Source organism: Rhinopithecus roxellana, chromosome 7 (genome assembly GCF_007565055.1).
Source record: "Rhinopithecus roxellana isolate Shanxi Qingling chromosome 7, ASM756505v1, whole genome shotgun sequence".
NCBI lineage: Eukaryota > Metazoa > Chordata > Mammalia > Primates > Cercopithecidae > Rhinopithecus > Rhinopithecus roxellana.
Window position 1 is genome coordinate 92696047 of NC_044555.1, and position 16617 is coordinate 92712663.

The following is a 16617-nucleotide window of genomic DNA, read 5'->3' on the forward strand; positions in this document are numbered from 1 at the left end:
ACTAAAAATGCGAAAACAAAATTAGCCGGGCATGATGGCGAGTGCCTGTAGTCCCAGCTACTGGGGAGGCTGAGGCGGGAGAATGGCGTGAACCCAGGAGGCGGCGCTTGCAGTGAGCGGAGATCGTGCCACTGCATTCCAGTCTGGGTAACACAGCGAGACTCCATCTCAAAAAAATAAAAATTTTTTTAAAAAATGCTGATGCTTCACACAAGAGCTCTTTATTGCATCATCTCTGCCATGTAGCTCCATGCTTTGGCTTTCTTCCTGGCCAGGGAAAACCAGACAGGCTCAACTGGCTCAACTGGCTTCTGGAACTTGGCTGGGAGAATTGAAGATCGTTTGGTTTCTTTTTCCATGGCAGGCACTTGCAGTATCTTCTGAGCTTCAAATCCAACTGGAACCACAGCAAATAACACACAAGCAATAAGGAGTCCCAGAGATATTGGGGTATGTTGCTTATGGAATGCCAAAATGTTTCCTCCTTTCAGGCTTCCTCTGATCCCCCTGCTCTAGTGCTTTCTAAACCCTTCTCCCTTTGGTGCCAGACTTCTAAAATTTAGGGCCTGTGTGATGCCATGTGTGATATGTCAAAGGTGTAAAATCAACATGGCTATGGCCACAGGGCCCTGGGCATGGGAAGGCCTGGGAGGTAATACCTATGCCTATAACTGCCAATCTTTGGGTGGTTATTCCTGGATTGTCTTACATCTTTGAACTAAGACCAGAGGGAAACATATTGTATCTGCTTAGTTTCTAAAATTTCAAATAAGGTAATGTTATTTGTGTTTGCCAATCCATGATTTCATGTGAAATGAATTGATTGATGACTCAATAGATGCACCCAGTAAAAGTTGATGGTAAATAATATCGCACCAACCCAACTACCCCAGTCAAGCAGACTACCTCCCTACTCCTAATTCGACTCCCTCCCTCATCCTGCTTATCGTCAATTGACTTAGTGACTTAGACTCAACCAGTGGTTCTCAATCCTGGCTACACATTAGAATCACCTAGGGCTCTTTTAAAAATGCCAATGCCCGTGCTGTTTCCTGAAGCAAATGAATTAGAATCTCTAAGGATGGAGCCAGGACCATCTGTAATTTTTTTAAAAACTCACCAGGTGATTCTGATGCACAGTGACAGTTGTGATTCACTTGACAGGAGTATAGTGCCCATGAGGCCATTAAAAGCTGTGAGCAAGTCAACTGCTGCTATTTCATGGCCAGAAAATGGGTTCCTGAATTCCTGGTCTAATTTCTTCATGAGTGGGATTAAGGGAGAGGACAAAGATGGTTCAATATAAATCCATCCTCCACTCCCCTGCTCCTGCTGAAAAAATTCTCTCTAGCACACAACTCTTTCTGGTGAGATCACATTTTGTTATGTCCCAGTAGAGTATTCCTCTCAGCTGTCAACATTTCCTCACCACTTACACATCCCTGCTCAGAATACAGAGAGGCTTAAACAAGCCTTCTAAATAATTAAAAACAATTGAATATCATTGGGCCTTAGAGTGAATTATTTTCAACAGTTTCATTGGAGATGTAGAAAGTGAGAGAACACCTCTTTGCTATGAACTGGAAAGTGACTTGGTACTTTCCTCTTGCATACCCAACCAGAAGGATGTTTCAGTGAGTGACCACAGTTTTGTGCCTAGACAGCTTCTTTGATGAGGCAAAAGACTGGAAGACCCTCTGAAAGTTATATACTGGACTTGTATTAGTCAAAATAATTAGATTTTTCTAAAATAAGCTGTATCTAATTAAAGAGCCACAAGAGAAATCATTAAGCTGACTTGGGAGGTAAGAGACCAGTATTACCTGAGCTTGAAATTGCAAAAGTTTCACTACATTTTGCCGGGGCTGTTTTCCAAGAGGTCAGGATGTATGCTTTTACCTGATTTTGTAGGCTTAGGTGGCTTCATCTGTGCTCTCTTCTCCTGTTTATGGACACTGGAAGTGAAAATCTTTTTAGGTTGGTTTTCATTTTCAGGGCCAGCTCCCTTTAATACAAAAATGAAAACAGAAAGCTTGTAAGTTCTGACATTAAAATGGCAGATTGCTTATTCAGAGAACCATAGAGTGCAAGCCCTGTCCTGGGTACTATGAGTTTAACAGTATCCAAAAGGAAAGATTAGAGATATATGGATAGATAAGGAGAGAAATAGCATTGAGACTTTTGGCTTAAAATTTAGGTTCACAAAACCTAAGCTGGCTCAAGTTTACCACCTTTCAGACCAAAGAGAAAGAGCTGTCTAATTTTACAAATAGTGAAAGCAGGTTAACAAGAGAATTATTGAACTTGAGAACAACCTTTTCCTTAGCACTTTACCAACACTTAACAGCAAGCTAACAGAACATGGTAGTTGCAAACAAATCTGATCAATTCATTCAAGTGAGTTCCATAAGATTTCTACTTTTCAAAACTAGCTGACATATGACTTGAAGCATTTCTCACATTAGAAAGTAATATACCTGTAGGTCTTTCCAAAATTCTGCAGTTTATTCTTTTCAAATTAACCTCTTCATAATTGGTCTAAATTAGTGAGTTTATATACACTAATGTATCCCTCCTGACAAAAGCTTTAATCAGGCTGAGAGCAGTGGCCTATAATCCCAACACTTTGTGAGGCTCAGGCAGGAGGATCACTTGAGCCCAGGAGTTCAAGACCAGCCTGGGCAACATAGTGAGACCCATCTTCACAAAAAAATTAAAAATTAGCTGGGCATGGTGGCATACACCTATAGTGCCTATAGTTGCAGCTACTACGGCGGGGATGAAGGGGAAGGATAATTGAGCCTGGGAGGTTGACACTGCAGTAAGCTGTGATTGCGCCACTGCACTCCAGCCAGGACGACAGAATGAGAACCTGTCTCAAAAAAAAAAAAAAAAAAAAAAAAAAGAGGCTTTAATAAAGGTGGACTTTACCCCTGTGTGATCCTGCCCCCGTGTAAATACTAACGATGAAAAAGAAAAGACCTTTAAAGCAAAGAGTTACACAGGTCCTCGCATGGTCCTTCAACAAATTTAGTAAGCACTTAAAAGTATAGCAGCTTAGACATATCTCTTGATATGTGAATCTGGTATGTTTCCTTGAGTCAGTTTTCTGCAGGTTTGATAAGAGGAGAAAGGCACCATCCCATCAGCTCTTATCCACATGTGGTAGTTAGCCTAGTTTACCACATCACATTTTATAACTTACAGGTAGGTGCCACACCAAACCAAATCAATATGTAGAAATCCAAACATCAAACACAGAAAGGGAGCTTGTTTTGTACTGATACGGAAAAGTGCCCAGAAATAAAATGTTAAATGAAAAAAAAAACAGTATTTATAGTTTGATTCCATTTATAAACATGTAGATAGATAGATAGATAGATAGATAGATAGATAGATAGATAGATAGGCATAAAATATCTGTAAAGGTAATCACTCAACTCTTACCCCAGTTATTACCTTTAGGTATTTTTTTAAGCTATGAGGATGCAAAGGCATAAGAATGTTACAATGGACTTTGGGGACTCTGAAGGAAAGGGTGAGAAGGCGGTGAGGGATAAAATACTATGAATTGGGTTACAGTGCACCAAAATCTCACAAATCACCATCAAATAACTTACTCATGTAAACAAATACCACCTGTTCCCCCCAAACCTTTTTTTTTAGGGAAATAAAACATTTCCTTTTTTATGGTAATAAAAAATTAAAAATTAAATAAAATGTCTTACTCCTTATTTCTCAACCAATTTTGTGGAAACTTGCTTTAGAATATTGAGGGCAGAATTTATTTTGTAGATTCTCTCTATATTCATGACTTTACACAACACCCCCCCACACGCACATGCACTTTTGAGAAAGGGTCTCACTCTGTCACCCAGGCTAGAGTGTAGTGGCGTGATCTTGACTCACTACAGCCTCCATGCCTGGACTCAAGCGATCCTCCTACCTCAGCCTCCCACCTCAGTAGCTGGGAATGTCAGTGCATGTCACCACACCCAGCTATGTTTTTGTATTTTTAGTAAAGATGGAGTTTCAGCATGTTGCTCAAGCTGGTCTTGAACTCCTGAGCTCAAGGAATCCACCTACCTTGGCCTCCCAGAGTGCTGGGATTATAAGCATGAGCCACCGCACCTGGCCTGCACAAACCCTTTAAGAGCATAAAAGCAGGGCACATTTGTATAAATGCAAAGCAAGTCTTTCCCTAAAGACTCCTTCTGCCTTGATTAATGCTCCCAAAGAGAGGGGGTGCTGCATGTCCGCAAAGTTCCCAATAGAAGCCTAATCAGTGATTCCAGCAACCTTTTTGGAGTGTTTTCTTGGCTACCCCAGGTCCTACCCCATATTTAGGCTCCTTAGGCTCAGCATTGGCTCCAGCTCTGCTCTTAGTTTTCAGCTCTTTCATAGGAATGTGGGCCTTGAAACTCCTCTGCTTCTGCTTTGCCATAGTTATCCAAACTGGCTCTGAGACAGCATAATCTGACTGTTGACCATCAGGCTTTCCTGAGAAAGAAATGAAAGGAGTTAGAACTGAAGCAAGGCAGGCAGGGTCTTGAGCCTGGCTGGGGCTTACCCACAATAATATCCCAAATGGGACCCTTGTTAATTGCCAAAGGAAAATAAACAGATATCAACCAGAGAAGCCCCCCCTTTTTTGGGCCCTCCCTACAACTTGGCAAGGCAGGAATTCCTTGGGTAGTAAAGGAGCTGTACTTAAAAGTGGGCATCCTGTCCCTTTACTGGACCCTTCCTTTGTCCATCCCTCGTCCCATCTGCAAATCAGGGTAGGATAACGCTTGCCAGGGGTGGGCTGGGAAAATCCAAGGATGCCAGAGGCTCAGGCCATTGATGCCATTCCTCTAACTCCTAGAAAAATCTTAAGAGTATTTGTTACTTAATAGTCCCTCGTACAAGTGTGTGGTTACATAAGTGTGGTTACAGGAATATAAAAGACTTTCCCAAGGATGGAGTGTGAAGGTCCAAAGGTTTTGGGAAACATTAGTGCACAAAAGATCGCCTAGCTCTAAATTCTTAGATATTTCAGGTGAGCGAAGACACATTTATGGCAAATTAAGATTTCAGGCTGAGAGACTGAATATAATGTTCTACTATTGAGTTGGCTTTAAAAATCCACATGGTGTTAGGGAGGGGCTTAATGCATGTAAACGTATTTTGAGAAAAGCATAAAATTCCATCCAAATGTAAGGTGTGCAGAGGGTGAGGAAGAGGGAATAGGGAGATGGTCATGTGTCTACTGTGGAATGTAGATGGATGTCCAGAGGGGGACCCTATTGGGAAAGGGAAGACTCAAAATTAACTACCTCCAAATCTATTAAATCTAGAATGGGGCACTATTTTGCTCCCAAACCCATAAGCCAGCCCTGTCAAAGCCACAATTCAGTAAGCAAGGCTAGAATAGACTTTAATGCCCATTCAAGGCTTTGATTTCCAGTTTTTCTTTCCACTTGATATCTACTTGCCATCTGGAGAGATAAAAGCCTTACCTGGGATCTTGCAAGCAGGTTGCTTCTTGGCCATGCTTTCAGATTTGGGCCTGCTCTGTTGCTTCTCTGCAACGTTAGATATTTTGGTGAGGTTCCCTGCAACATGCAGGAGCCCCTGGAAAGTGCTTGTTGTGATTTTATGCCCCCTGTCTACAGAGGATGAAATTGGGCCTGAGAGCACTGAAGCAAGCTGGTTGAAGTTATCTTGTTTCTCACTCTTATACTTCTGTGAGGAAGGGGCTCTTTTCAGTCGAACTCCAAAAAGCTTTTCAACATCATCCTGGTTGGATAGGTTTGCATGCTCGTTATTATTACTATCACCACTCTCAAGATCTTCTTTCTTAGAGCAAATGCCCCCAGAAGTGGATGTTTGCCCGGCAGGGGCAGTGGTGAGCTTCCCAGGTTTGGTAGCAGGGGCCAGGATGCTCTTTATGGGGTGTTTGGAACCTTGGCTGAATTTATTGGTTTTCTTTGCAAAAGCTTGATCTCTTCGTAGGAACCAGTTGTCAGAATTGCTCTCAAAAATAGATCGCCTAGCAGCAGCATTCACAGAACTTGAATGAACCTGTTGCTGGAAAGGGCTACTTGGAGGCAGGTGCTTCTCACCGCTGCTCTGCTTTACAGGTACATTCGCTGGGCCCTTTGATGACATCTGTGGCTGGAATTTAGACCTATCTGAGGCTTGGGAAGAATGTTTGGGAGGCAGCTGCTTTTTAGAATTCCTCCACTCTTTAGGAGAGCTGGCAGAAACAGAGGAGACTTTTTGCTCATACTCAGGTTTCCTCAAGCCCTGGGAAAGCTGTCTGGGAGACAGCTGCTCTTTAAAACTGCTGCACTTCCCAGGAGCTCTCTCTGAATATGAGAAAACTTTCTGTGGGTCTTCAGGCCTCCCCAAGGGCTGTAAAGGGTGCTTCATAGGTAGCATCTTTGAAGAAATGCCTCCCTTAGGATTAGCACTCCCTGAATCTGAGAAAACTTGGTGCTTGATTTTAGGCTTCGACAAAAATTTGGAAGGAAGATTGGGAGGCAGAGGTGCCACTTCACTGCCCCTCTTAAGAGCAGAGCTCTCTGAAAAGATTTGCTGGGCCATAAATTTCACAAACGACTGGGTTGGACGCCTGGGAATCCGTGATTTCTTAGAAATGCCTTCAACAGCCATTTTCTCTAGACGTGAGGTCATTTCCCGAACTTTAGACCTCTTTAAGAACTGGGTAGCGTATTGGGGAGGCAATGGGCTCCCAGAAATGCCTGCCTCAACAGCAGCCCTCTCGAAATTTGAGGACAGTTGCTGGACTTTATTTCCCACGGTAAACCAGGAAAGATATCTGGGAAGCAGCTGCTCCTTAGAAATGTCCTCTTCAACAGTAGTGCTTTCTGGATGTGCAGAGAGTTGATACAGTTCCTCAAATTTAGGGGTCACCCATGGCTGGGAAGTGTATTTGGAAGGTGTTGGTGCCACAGGACTGCTGCATTCTGCAGAAGTACTCATTGAGTCTAGGAACTTAGGCCTCTCCGAGGGCTGGGAAAGGCATCTGGGAGGCAGCGACTCCACATAAGTGCCTTCCTCAACAGCTGTGCTTTCTGAGATTTGCTGGATTTGAGGATCTGTCAAGGACGGAGGAGAATATCTGGGGAGTAGTGGCTCCACAGAAATGACTCTCTCAACAGCAACGTCCTCTGAACCAGAGAACATGTCTTGTTGAACTTTAGGATTCATTAAGGGCTGGCAAAGAAGTTTAGGAGGCAGCAGCTTCATAGAAATGCTGTCTTCAACAGCCATGCTCTTTGGAGATGAGGAAACTTCTTGCTCCACTTTAGGGTTCACCCATGGCTGGAAAGGGTGTCTTGGAGGGATTGGCTCCACAGAACCACTCTGTTTTACAGAAGTGCCCACTGAACTGGTGGGGACTTGTTGCTGAACAGTAGGACTCATAATGGGCTGAGAAGGGCATCTGGAAGGCTGCTGCTGTGTAGAAGCATTCTGCTCTTCAGGAGTATTATTTGAAGCAGAGGAGACTTCTTGTTGGTCTTTGGGCTTTCCCAAGGCCTGAGCAGGGTGTCTGAGAGGCAGGTCTTCCTCTGAGCTGCTGCAATCCTCAGAACTGTTGTACTTTTCAACATAACTGCTTGATTCTGTGAAGACTTCTTCATCTTCAGGCTCTTCTAAAGCCTGGGAGGGGCATCTGGGGTCCAGCTCCTCCTCAGAGCTGCTCAAGTCCTCAACAAAACTTTTTGATTCTGAGAAGACTTCCTGTTTATCTTCAAACTTCCCCAAGGACTGGGAAGAGTGACCATGAGCCAGTTCTTCAGAACCATCCCCCTCCTCAAGAATATTCTCTGAATCTGAGGAGACTTCTTCAGCATCAGGCTTCCTTGAGGACTGAAAAAGGTTTCTGGGAGGCAGAGTCTTGGCATAAACATCTCCTTTGGCTGTAGTACTTGTCATACCCAAAACACTTGCTGTAAAGGCCTGGTGAACATTTCCAGAAGGCTTTTCTTTGCAGATAGTTTGAACATCCTGGGCTGACTCCATTTTGGATTGGGCCTTTGATGAATCAAAGCTGAAAGCTTCTTTATCTTCTAACTGGATATGAGAAGGAGGCATAGACACCTGAGCCTCTGCTGCTACTGAGAGAATGGCTTCCTCTTGGGTTGTAGAAAGACTTTCCACCATCAGTGAAAGAGAAGCTCTGGCTTCTGTCTTCTCAGCTCCAGAAGCCACATCTTCATGGTATGGTTGTGGATCACTGACCATGGAATTGTCCATGTTTTCAGGTATGGGCTGTGTTGCTGATGCTTTTCTGGATCCGAAATCTATGCCATCATTTCTCCTTCCCATGTCATCTTTATCTGAAAGCAACCCCTGAGGGGTAGTGGTTTCTGGTTGTGGAGTTGTAGGCTGCTCCATGTTGTCCTTCTCCAAGGACAAGTGCGAGAAAGGGACATTCCTGGCAGTCTTATTGGTAGGCGAAGACCCAGCTCTATCGCCCAGGCCATACCCTTCACTGGATTGTTTAAGGCTTCTTCCTTTGAATTCACACTCACTCAATCCTGAAATACTTGCTCCTTTTCTTCTCTGTCTTCTTCCATATGCTGCTGACATTGGATAGCTCTGACTCTCAGAAGCATCAGTGTTTGGAGCCTGGTCTGTTGTCTTCTTATCATACATCTCAGTATTGTTGTTCTGTTCCTGGCTTGAGGAATCTGCACCAAACAGAAATAAGGAAGGAGAAATGCATGTGACTTTGACTTCCTAAAATAAGAATACTGTGCCCTGGCCCAATGGTACCTATTTGCTACTGAATTTCCTAGTATGAGGAAGTAGCTATTTGGAAGACAGAGGGCAACTTGGTCACTATTAGGTTTCTGCAGTTGGACATTTTTAAGCCAAAGAGAAATCCTAGTTCTAGAAACTGATTCCAGGGTTGGCTTATCACCTTTTTACCAATAGTCTGGTCCACCATTCAGTGTGAGACACATCAGAAGGCAAATTTTGAACCTGTAACAATGACTACCTTTGGGGAAACTGACTAGGGAAGGAGGAATGGAATTTTTTACTTTCTAATTAGCATTTCTATTTTCTACATAATATTTATCTGAACTACTTGAAATTTCATATCATGTGCATGTATTGCTTTTTTTTTTTTTTTTTTTTAGACGGAATCTCATTCTGTCACCCAGGCTGGAGTGAAATTGAAAAATTAATTATGGTTCTATTTTACACTCTACCCAAAAGACAAATTTCACACTTTGAATTCATACCTCATACCAGGCTGCAATGGCACAATCTCGGCTCACTGCAACCTCTGACTCTCAGGTTCAAGCAATTCTCCTGCCTCAGGCTCCTGAGTAGCTGGGATTACAGACACATGACACCACGTCCGGATAACTTTTGTATTTTTAGTAGAGATGGGGCTTCACCATGTTGATCAGGCTGGTCTCAAACTCCTGACATTGTGACCCGCCTGCCTCAGCCTCCCAATATGCTGGGGTTACAGGCATGAGCCACCGTGCCCGGCCATATTGCTTTGCTTTTAAGAAGGGGTCAATAGGAGTTATCTGGGAGGCAAGATTATGGCCCCCTTTTCTTCTTTTTTTCTACCCTCATATTAAAACAATCCTACTTGTTTTTATTCCCAAGATGCAGATTGGAGACATTGTTAGCATGTCTCTCCCACTTGGAAAGACAAAATAGTATGTAGATATTCATGCTGTGAGCTTTTTCCAAGAAGCAACACAGGAACTTAACAGAAAGAGTGAAGCCAGGTGACAATAAACTATAATAATCCATTAAAAAGTGGGCAAAGGACATGAATAAACAGTTCTCAAAAGAAGATATACAAATGGACAACAAACATATGAAAAATGCTCAATATCACTAATCACGAGGGAAATGCAAATTGAAACACAATGCGATATCATCTTACCTCAGCCAGAATGGCCATTATGAAAAAGTCAAAAAAACAATAGATGGTGGGATGAATGTGATAAAAAGAGAATACTTACACACTGCTGGTGGGAATGTCAATTAGTGCAAACTCTATGGAAAACAGTATGGAAATTTCCCAAAGAACTAAAAATAGATCTATGATTCAATCCAGTAATCCCACTACTGAGTATCTACCCAAAGGAAAAGAAGTCATTATATCAAAAAGACACCTGCACACATATGTTTATTGAAGCACAATTCACAATTGCAAGGATATGGAATCAACCTAAGTGCCCATCATCCTATGAGTAGATAAAGAAAATGTCAAGCACAAGGTAGTAGTTGTACAGATTACTCCTCTCCTTTCTTCTGGTACTTTTTTTTTTTTTTTTTTTTTTTTTTTTTTTTTTTTTTTTTTGAGACAGTCTTGCTCTGTCGCCCAGGCTGGAGTGCAGTGGCGCGATCTCAGCTCACTGCAAGCTCCGCCTCCCGGGTTCACGCCATTCTCCTGCTTCAGCCTCCCGAGTAGCTGGGACTACAGGCGCCCGCCACCTCGCCCGGCTAGTTTTTCATATATATATATATTTTTTTTTAGTAGAGACGGGGTTTCACCATGTTAGCCAGGATGGTTTCGATCTCCTGACCTCGTGATCCGCCCGTCTCGGCCTCCCAAAGTGCTGGGATTACAGGCTTGAGCCACCGCGCCCGGCAGTTTTCTAAGGAACTCACTTTGATCCCCAGATGGAAGGGCCCCTCGCTGCCTTTCTTCCCTCACTATCTGCTGCATCCCTAGCTCCATCTAGTGGTTTCATACCCAGCATACGGCGCTGAGAATAGCTGACTGCACTCCAAACCACTTCCATGATATGGAAAATCAACTAAAGAAAATGTGATACTACTCAGGCATAACAAAGAATGAAATAATGTCTTTTGTAGCAACTTGGATGAAACTGGAGGCCAATATTCTAAGTGAAGTAACCCAGGAATTGAAAACCGAATACCACATGTTCTCCCTTATAAATGGGAGCTAAGCTATGGGTATGCAAAGGCATACAGAATGGTATAATGGACACCGGAGACTCAGAAAGTGGGAAGGGTAGGAGGGGGTGAGGGATGAAAAGCTACATAATGTATGCAATGTACATTACTCGAGTGACAGGTGCACTAAAATCCTAGACTTCACCACTATACAATTTATCCGTGTAACCAAAAACCACTTGTACCCCCAAAGCTATTGAAATAAAAACATTCTTTAAACCAATCATATGTAATATACATGCAAAGAAATTCTTGGAATGCCTTAACAATTGCATTGGTCCACAGGCTTCAGGTCAAGCACAAGGTAGTAGTCGTACAGATTACTCCTCTCCTTTCTTCTAGTTCTAAGGAACTCTCTTTGATCCCCAGATGGAAGGGCCCCTCGCTGCCTTTCTTCCCTCACTATCTGCTGCATCCCTAGCTCCATCTAGTAGTTTCATATCCAGCATACAGCGCTGAGAATAGCTGACTGTGCTCCAAACAACTTCCATGATATGGAAAATCAACTAAAGTATCTGCCCCCATGGATACTGACTCAGTTCTATCCTCTGTGTGTAAAAGAGACAACTATTAAAAAATAAAGCTCAAAGGCTGGGTGCAGTGGCTCACGCCTGTAATCCCAGCACTTTGGGAGGCCGAGGCGGGTGGATCACGAGGTCAGGAGATCGAGATCATCCTGGCTAACACGGTGAAACCCCGTCTCTACTAAACATACAAAAAAATTAGCCAGGTGTGGTGACGGGTGCCTGTAGTCCCAGCTACTAGGGAGGCTGAGTCAGGAGAATTGCTTGAACCAGGGAGGCGGAGGTTGCAGTGAGCTGAGATCGCGCCACTGCACTCCAGCTTCGGTGACAGAGTGAGACTCCGTCTCAAAAAAATAAGTAAATAAATAAATAAAAATAAAGCTCAAAAAGATTTTTTTTTAAAGTACTCATTTAATCTTCCTTTTTCTTTCTTTTTTTTTTTTTTCTGGAGAGTTTTGTGGTTTTCTTAGTTTTCATGGGAAAATGTGTTTAGGAATATCCTGTCTTTGAACCCACATGTGAAATCCTTTGTGGCAAAAATGTAACATAACTGTTCAACTTAATTTGAGGAACTGGATTTTTTATCAAATATTACTTGAAATCAGCTTGCCACCAGCTGGAGCTAACATCAACATATCCACACGCATAAACACATAGAGAGATTTTCACTCTGGTGATATTTGTTGTTTGGGGATTTGATAGGTGTTGGCTGCCAAGGACATCTGTCTGCAGCTGCATAACCCCTCTTTGTCCATGGATGTGGGCAATAGTATCATTATTAAGAAAGTCATTTTCTCTCTACAGGAAGAGAAAGGCAACTTTTAAAAAATGATTTTTTGGCCAATTATGTTATTCCTTTCTGGTTCTTTTGCTGAGGAAGAATGCTGAAGGGAAATCAGTGACTGTCCTCCCGTAACTGGGCTCACTGAGGAACTCAGCATGTACGTTAGCCTCAGAGAGGATGAAACAAATTCACAAACAAAATACCTCTCTTGTTGGAAATTCATTTAGATAAAGTAAGAATCCAGGTATGATCCTTTACCTGAACCACACACAAGTGGCAATTGTATTACTTTGGCAGTTTAGATGGAGAAGCCTGGACCACATTTTCTGCATATAAAATTGAAAGCTCTCTGAAGACCAAGGGCAGCAGTCTTGGGTAATTCTTGGGTACAGCTCCTATCAACGTAGCACTGTGCAATGAAGTCTGTCATACATGTTTCTGAGTGAGGGTGAAGATATGCTAACCTGCACTGTCCATTCCCAGCTTCTTTTGGTTGGTTTCTTTTGGTTTGGTTATACTCTTTTCTTCTTCAGAAACCAATGGAGGGTTTGGCTCCTCCTGCTTTGGTTCCACCTGAAATAGGAAAAGAAAGAGCTTGAATCCTACTGAATTGCTTTCCAACCACTCCTGCATGGTTGCCAAAGAAAAAGCATCAGGAAAAATAGTTCTTGATGCTGGGCGTGTAACAATACCGTTAAAGATGGACGTTATTTCAATGGAGATATTTCCAAGGATTTCTTAATGGAATTGTTTCCCCCAAGAGATCCTTGGGGATCATTTTACCTATTGAAAGTGGTTCATCCGGGTTTGGAGTTTCTAATGTCTGAGTGACACACTGCAGGGATCTCTCTAAAATACCCTGGAAATGACTGAACCACACTGGAAGGTCACGAATCTGAAAATGGGGTCGTTGGGCCTGACAACAATCATGCCCTCGGCCATATTGGGATTCTCAGATTTGCTTCACCAGACCTGTGAGCTAAATTCAAATCCTTTTTGGCTTCTTTTCAGGGAATTTAATGAAAGCATGAATTATCTCTTTCCAGATCAAAAGAAGAAAAAGAATTGGGGTTTTGTTGGGAGGGAAAGGAGAAAAAGCTGAAAGGTTCAGCCCTTACACTGGATGGGCTGAATTTGGTTTAGTATAAACAAAGTTTTCTGATGATTACAATACAGCTCTGGAAATGTCAGTGTAGCACTGCACTGAACAGTGTCCGGAATTTGCTTAGTGTAAGCCTTTATGTCATACATGTAAAGACAAACATACAACTCTTTACACTCCCACTCAAAGTACCTGTGCAAACAGACACAGCTCATAATAATTTATTTTTGAGAAAATGTGGCCAGATTGGGCTAGATTCAAAATCTCTTCATCATTTACTTGCTGCGTGACCTTGGGCAAGTTATTCTCTGAATCACTGTGTCTACATCGAAAAATAAGAGACCAGGAGAAACCTCCTGTGGGACTTGCAGATCTAAGAAATTACAGAGCAGGGAGAAAGTGGTAGTAGTCCCTGTGTCATAAATGATCCTGGATCTTTTTTATATTCATCCACATGACAGGGAGAGAGTCATAGGGAAGAAGTAGATGTTCTGGCCTTATCAGAGGGTAATGCCCAGGCTTTTTCTCAACTAGGCTATACAGAAAGAAGAAAGTTAGAAGGGTCATACTGCTTCCCTCAGCCAACCTTCCCCATCTCCCAGGTTTGTCATGAGGTATTCAGGGCATAATGCATGTATAGGGTTTGGCACCTCACAATTGGTCACCCCTTCTTTGACACCAAACTAAGAAGGTACTCTCAAGGCCACCAGAGGGCTTCCCTCTGCCCCTCTGCTCCTCCACCTGTTCTTTCAACTCGTATTTTGTCTACAACCTAAAGTGAAATTGAGATGCCTAAGCTAGAGGCAAGATGGTGGGATGAAAAAAGTGCTGAGCGGGAAGTCAGAAGACTGGATTCTGGCCCTAGCTCTGCCACCACCTGGGTGTTTGACTTTGGGTAAGTATCTGAAATTATTTGTGCTTTAACGCCCTTCCCTGTAAAATGTTTATACTATACAATCTTTTAGTCTCTTCACCTCTGATTTACAGTCTCTTCCCTTTAGCCCAGAATCACTGGCGAATTCAGTTTTTTATCAAAGTGAGTTTTGTAGCCAACTGACACATCCTTTTAAACACTAAACACTAACATTTTTTAATCCTTAACTTTAAAAACAAAAACAAAAACGGAGTTTTGCTCTGTTGTTCAGGCTATAGTGCAATGGTGTGATCTTGGCTCACCACAACCTCCGCCTCCCGGATTGAAGCGATTCTCCTGCCTCAGCCTCCTGAGTAGCTGGGATTACAGGCATGCGCCACCACACCTGGCTAATTTTGTATTTTTAGTAGAGATGGGGTTTCTCCATGTTGGTCAGGCTGGTCTCGCACTCCCAACCTCAGGTGATCCACCCACCTCGGCCTCCCAAAGTGCTGGGATTACAAGCATGAGCCATTACACCTGCACCTAATCCTTAACTTTTACTAAAAGCCTTTTCCAAAAGCATTATTTCTCTATCTTTTTAAACGGGGATCACAGAAAATTATCTACTTTTTCTAGATGACTTGGACAAATAATGAAATGATCTATTACATTGGACTATGATACAGTGTGACCCTGAAGGACATATTGAGGTGGGCAAGGTTCTTGAGCCCCTATATTAAAGGGCCCCAGATTATTTCTGTCGTTCTCTCTGCTATCAGCTGTCACTTCTCTTTGCTGTCAGGTCTGAGTCTGATCTGTGGCCATGTTTTTAGCACAGTAGATCTGCTTCCTAGAAAGTCATGTGGCATCTATTTGGAGATCTTTGAATGGGTTAACAACTAAGTTCTGGATGTTTAGGGTTGCTGAAAGCTTGACCTCCAAATAAGTGGAATAGTGCTGCAATTTGTAACTCATGAGTCTCATCTGATTAATAACTGAAAGAATCCTGATCTGGGCTAGGGTTGAATATTCTCTACAAATAGGGCTGAGTGAACTCCCAGATGTTAACCCAATAAGCTGTTTATGGGGGTTTAAATCATTCACTGTTTCTGCTTCCTTTTAGTCCCTTCTAATATAAGTTCCACATGGATAGGAAACCACACCCAATAGATGCAAGCTTGCTCACCCTTCTGGGGGTGTCAAGCTCAGGACAGCATCCTTGACTTTGCCAAGCTTACTTAGGGCATGAGTCTCCTACACCATACTATTTCCCTAGTAGTAGTTTGCAAAGGTTGGAACTCATCTTTTCTTATACAAGAGTTTAGTGCCCTGTCTCTTGAAGGACTTACAATCACTTGAAGGTTCTTCTTTTGTTTGTGGGGATTTAAAGTCATCTTGTGGCGAGCAGCTGAAGAATCCAAACAGCCCTCGGTGGTGGCTGGGGTGCTGAAACCAATGGGCAGCTGGGTGCTGCTGGTAGAGGCAAGCGTGGCAAATGCAGTCAAGGACTGTGAGCAATCAGGTCCGGATGATAACTCAGAGAAGCTCTGGAGAAGGTGGGAGAAAATAGACGAGTCAATCCGTATGCTGTTACTGGTCTCAAAAGTTGGATATTCTTCTGGCTGAAGAATTCCTAAAGAAGAAATCCTTCATGAACTACTGTCCCCTTTTCTTACATTTCCTGTCAATAGGCTTATTCATTAGAGGTAAGCTCCATAATTTTGCTGGTTTCCTTGCAGATGAAAACAAGAAACAGGAAGAAGTTTGGGTTACTCCTCTGCTTAGAAAGCTTTCAGGGGCACCCCATTGTCCTCGGGATGGGAATACAACCACTTAATTGAGTTTGCAAAGTCAGAGAGATGGCCTGTTCTCTTGTCCTAGATCCCCTTCTTATCAACAGGACATCTGGCTGGGGTGAGAGGCACAACCAGTTATCAGTGAAACCCAGCAGAGCTCTGGGATTTCTATATTGGAGGGTTGGGTGGAGGGAGGAAATTAGGTTGGAAGAGGGCCTGTCTGCAAGGTGCATTTTCATAGACAGCACACTACCTTTTATTTATATTGACAATTCATGGGTGCAAGACTGATGGGAGGACCCTCGGGAACTGAATGCTCCAACTTCCAGTGGGATAGTGATGGAGCCTGTAACCCCGTCCTCATTATGGTTGGCCTCCATATCTCCATACAACTTGGTTCTGGGACACCTAGTTGAATTCCTCTGTAGGACCTTCAAAATAGTCTCCTCTGGGCTTCTGGACATAGCATTTTCTATATCTCAAAGAGCCTCCCCAGAGCTCTTTCCATTCCTAAGAAGATTTCGATTTCTGTTAGCAGAAGGCCCTTTGAAGATCAGCTGGTAAACTGTCTCTGCTAGATACTAGTA

At 43.0% G+C, this 16617-nt stretch overlaps 1 protein-coding gene across 1 annotated transcript in view; it reads right to left on the reverse strand.

Annotated features, from left to right (window-relative positions):
* Positions 1-221: 221 nt before the first annotated feature.
* Positions 222-16617, reverse strand: part of KIAA1210 (KIAA1210 ortholog) — an 83391-nt gene continuing 66995 nt past the window's right edge. Inside the window, 7 exon segments of the mRNA XM_010365531.1 lie at positions 222-397; positions 1900-2005; positions 4337-4500; positions 5502-8705; positions 12741-12854; positions 13069-13171; positions 15584-15781. Coding sequence (XP_010363833.1) covers positions 222-397; positions 1900-2005; positions 4337-4500; positions 5502-8705; positions 12741-12854; positions 13069-13171; positions 15584-15781 — 4065 coding nt within the window.